This window comes from Pyxicephalus adspersus, chromosome 1 (genome assembly GCF_032062135.1).
Source record: "Pyxicephalus adspersus chromosome 1, UCB_Pads_2.0, whole genome shotgun sequence".
Lineage (NCBI taxonomy): Eukaryota > Metazoa > Chordata > Amphibia > Anura > Pyxicephalidae > Pyxicephalus > Pyxicephalus adspersus.
In genome coordinates, this window is record NC_092858.1 from 70,901,464 (window position 1) to 70,906,380 (window position 4,917).

At 35.7% G+C, this 4,917-nt stretch overlaps 1 protein-coding gene across 1 annotated transcript in view; it reads right to left on the bottom strand.

Moving 5' to 3' along the window:
* Positions 1–463: 463 nt before the first annotated feature.
* The window catches only part of NPAS2 (neuronal PAS domain protein 2), a 42,235-nt gene continuing 37,781 nt past the window's right edge, over positions 464–4,917 (bottom strand). Inside the window, 1 exon segment of the mRNA XM_072403144.1 lies at positions 464–4,151. Within this exon segment, the coding sequence (XP_072259245.1) occupies positions 4,005–4,151 (147 nt within the window). The 3' untranslated portion in view covers positions 464–4,004.

Genomic DNA, 4,917 nt, shown 5'->3' on the forward strand with positions numbered 1-4,917 from the left:
ATATCAGATTTTGATTTGCCATAAATTCCCTTACATTTTTTGCTACAGATAGATTTTGAAGCAATTAAAAATAAAATGTTTTTCAGATAACACTGGACTGCTAAAGACTCAAACTTATTTCCTTCACAATGGTATCGGTAGGATATACTTGTAATATGTCAGATAAATATGATCTAATTCTCTTTAGAAAGGCCTGGCTGTGGTATGGGATAGAGAGTAAGTCACAGTGGCCAAAAATTGGTAACAGTTGTAATTTATCATCACATTGTAACAGCAGTCACCATAAGGGATGTGGCATTATTATAAAAACACCTAGAGTAATCTTTTATATATTATGAAAACTACCTTTGACTTAAACTGGCCCCTTTAGAAAAAGTGAATGCTTTCTTGCTTCCAGTATATTTGCCAAAGCTGGGAAAGCTCCGGATTCCAAAGCTGCTTCTGCACAGTAAGGTTAATATATACTGTAAATAATATATATGAAAAAGTGCTAATGCTGCACATAGACTTCAAAACTGTCCGATGAGGCTGGATCATCAGTAAAGTCATGTTAATGGATTGGCATAGATGCCACCAGTCAACCACTAGTGGTACCATAAAGCAGAACGGTTAAAAAAAAACTGCTCTTCCCACTCTTTATACCCCTGAAGTAGGCACAGTAGGGTTTTCATATGCAAATTACCACCTCCTCTATTCTATTAAAATGAACAAAGACTTGTATAGTGAAACACTAGTTGTCACCAGATAAATGTGATGCAAAAGTAAGCAGATCATGCCTGCAATCTATAAGCAAACCTTTTAGATCACATGACAAAAGATTTAGCTTTCCATTTTTACCCAAGTCTAATTAATCAGAAAGTAAAGTTTTCTGGGAATATTTATATTTGTATACAGTGCATTTTCTTACAAAGAAGATCTGCAGTTTTTTTTGTTGCAAAATAACACAGTGAATATTTCTATACAATGAAGTATACATATTGAAGGTGCATTCCTGTCTCTAACAAACGCCTAAGGCATTATGGCAGCTTGATGAGAATTCCATGAGAATTTTTTTACTAACAAAAATCACTGTATGTAGCAGCTTTCATTCACTGATATTGACAACATTTTGATAGACTATTTTTCCTGGCTGCTACATTTATTCTTCTTTGCTAGCAACTAATGTGCAACCTGACTGGAATTAAAGTGCCATGCTTATAGCTAATGTTTTCAAGTACAATCTGTAAGGATCATTTTATTTACATATGTGAGTGTGCTAAATGGTTTATATTATATAGAGCTGGCCACATACTGGCTAAATGTTGCTTAGATTTAACTTTATCATTTAGAACAGTAATATCAGTGGTCATTAAATCACCTATTTTTCCTGAATCATCCTCTAGGACAGTTGACTGGTAAGATGGCTCGGTCTGCATGCAGGAATCACAAGACTCAATACTTTAAAAGAACTTTTAGGAGCCAATGACCTCATTTCTGTTTCCTGTCTACCTATATATATCGTCTAACATAGCTGTGTAAGAGTGCTAATGTAACCTGCAGCATATTGTTACTGTAGGGACAGCAGAATTCACATAAAACAGTGTAAAATACCTGGTATTTAGGATCAATTCAGATCCATGGAAATATCTTTTTTTAAAACTTAGGCTAGTTCCAGGTAAAAAAAAAAAAAAAAAAAAAAAACTATTTTTAATGCCTAAAATTATGAATACAATAAAAAATTCTATTACACCAACAGACATATCACATGGTCAGTTTTAGCCATGGGTCTCCTTTTAAATAAAAACTCTGGTTGGAAGTTGTAACTGTAAGCTGTGTTGTACTCTGTTACAAAGTGTACAAGGCACAGAACATTATCCCAAACTGAGGAATTATTTCCTGACTTGTGTGATAGAATGAGACATGATAATACTTTCTGCTCTAACAAGGTTTTTTAATACTACGTACTGATTTGATGGGAAGGCTTTTTAATTCCTTTGATTATACCTGTTTGATATTTGTGTAAGAAAAGGTACTGATCCAATGGAGTTTCTTTCTGTTCAATCTTTAATAACTTTGTGGGTGTACTTTATTATTCAATTCGACCACATGTTCGCTGCAAGCCGTTCAAATTATTTTTTATTTCTCGTTTTTGTCCCTTTTAAAACTCGTTCTGCCACCTACTGGCTGATTGTCAAAAGTGCACAGCAGCCACAAAAGTAAATGCTATATCTTCTAGGAAATATATTATTATTATTATTATTATTAATAATAATAATAATAAACAGGATTTATATTGTGCCAACGTATTACGCAGTGCTGTACATTAAATAGGGGGTTGCAAATGACAGACGAATACAGACAGTGACACAGGAAGAGGAGAGGACCCTGCCCAAAGAGCTTACAATCTAGGAGGTAAGGGAATTAACACACATTAGGAGGGGAGATATGTAGTGGTGAGAAGAAGTGACGATTTCAAAAGACAGAAGAAGATGGGTAGGCAAGTAAGAAAAAATTGGTTTTGAGTGCTCTTTTAAATGAGCAGAAAATAGGAGCAAGCCGAATAGAATAGATATATGATAGAATATAGCAACAAATCCAGGTCGAATACACATTAAATACACCCCAAGTGACCAAACACTTTGGTCTTTGTCTGTTACCACACAGCACCACTAAATTACAGGCTTTATTTCGGCCAGATTTTGCCTGGTCAGCATTTCCATTAGGGATGTTTTTGTATTTTTATCATTTAAAATTTTTTTTTATAATTTATAATTTTTTTATTCTCATTTTTAATATTTGTTAATACTTTGTGGTTCAACTCGATGAACCTTACATTTTGCATTATTTTGAAAAAAGTATAGGTTTGCAATTACAAATAGAGCCTTCTTTAAAATAGGGTTCTGCTCAAGCTCCATTAAAGCCCTTAAACCGAGGGTGATCTATTATACAAATCTAAACTTCTTCAAAGTTGACCAACCCCAGCCCGCGTTTCAAAATGAAATGGATAGTGGGGCTGCACAGGGCTAATAGTGAAGATAGGGGGAGATAATGAAAACCTTGACTTTCTCTTTTGAAATCTGAGCTTGTGTGCAGGTACCCATAGGTCCCTTGTATCCAACTCCCTTTTTAGTTTTCTTAGCTTTGTAAATTCAAGACAGGTTTACACTAAAATGGGTGCATGCTTATGAATTGCTGGTTTTAGTTCTCCATTGGTAAGGACAAGGCCCTTGTTTACTGTTTGTATGTAGAACCTTAGTGAGACATGTGGCCACCACCTTTTTATTATTTGTATAATATTTAAATATGTTTATACTACTGATGGTGCAGAACTTCTCTTGGTTTTACCATGCGTGTTTCCTAATAGGTTTCTTTGTTGTCTTTTCCCAATCCTGACTCCAAACATCCACATACACTGACTTCTGGCCTCCTATATGTCAATGGATTCCATGAGCAGTCCCAATAATTTTAGGACAGATGCAACACTGCACAGATTAAATACACATGTACAGCTTATGTAGAAAAATAAATGTTACGTTTATAATTATCTGTTACACGATTTGTCTGTACAAGAATGATGCACCTTTATCCGTTGGAGAAATAAGCAAATCAACAATAGGTAAATCAAGCAGACTGGAAAAAATTGCTGGGGGGAGACCAGCCCTGACATAGATATGTACCACACACTAGGAACAAAAGCTATTACCACCAGTCAAACATCTTTTTAAAACGTTTTAGATTGTCTGTTAGTGTCACACTGACCGTACACAGTGCTTTATCAGAAAAATGGCACAGGCAGGAACTTTGTCTGAGTTTCCATATTGAGGTTACGTGTAGACAGAGCTGTTTATAAAACCCGAACCATCGATTCCACCAGCATGAAATAGATCTACTTTCCAGCTGATGATAATTGTCAAGATACATGTGCTGACTCCTACTGATGACCACATTCCAAAATGTTCCATGTAGCAGACACCAAGGAATATCAGACCAGCTGGTGAAGAAAACATGTGTGACTTGTGTGTTTATTACTGAACACCTGACGTCTCTGATAGACTACTAGTTCGTTGTGGTTGGACTTGCTGTTGTAACCCTATAGACCCTTGATGTTGGGAGTAAGTAGGCAGAATCAAAGAATCTGGCTGCTCCTTCTGTAAAGTGCTTGGTGTCGCCACCTAGTGGAAGGAAACAAATAAATTAGTTTTCCAATAAAATATTGACATGTGGCCTGTATATTAGAATATAATGTATATGGCCTAGTTATTTACAAACATATCGTTCTATAATGTGCTAAGAATTGCAAGAATAAACACTGCAAAAATGCTTTCTAAAATAAAACCCCCAAAACACAAATATGTAAGTACAGAACACAATGGTAAGTTTGAATGTTCAACATTGACTCCGGCCTAAAAATAACTTGTTTCCGTGGCAACTTATGCATCATCGTCTGCGTACTTTATTCTTGTATTTAAAGACAGATCTATGAGTGTGTGCGATGGCTTGATCATTGTTTTGTTTAGGGGAACAAAGCCTGTTACAAAGCAGAATATCTATGTGAGGAACTTAAGATGGATTATGATTTTTCCTGGGCTATATCTAAATTCTTGGGCAAAAATAGGTTTATTCTAAAATTAAGATATATCCTGAAGGTTATGGCAGCTAGAGGACACTTGTTTTTAGACACATTCCAAAAAAACTGTTGTGATGTTAGAGTTGGTACAGAAGTTACTACAGGTGCATCTACACACCTTTACACCACTGGTAAAGCATCCTGGGAGCCCAATTATCAACAACTTGTAATTAAGGCCAACGTATTATGCATTGCTACTACTTAAGCTGCGTACACACGTCCAATTTTTATCGTTGGAAATGAACGACGAACGACCGATTGGCCAAAAATCGTTCGTATAAAAAGTAACCAACGACGCCGACGAACGAGGA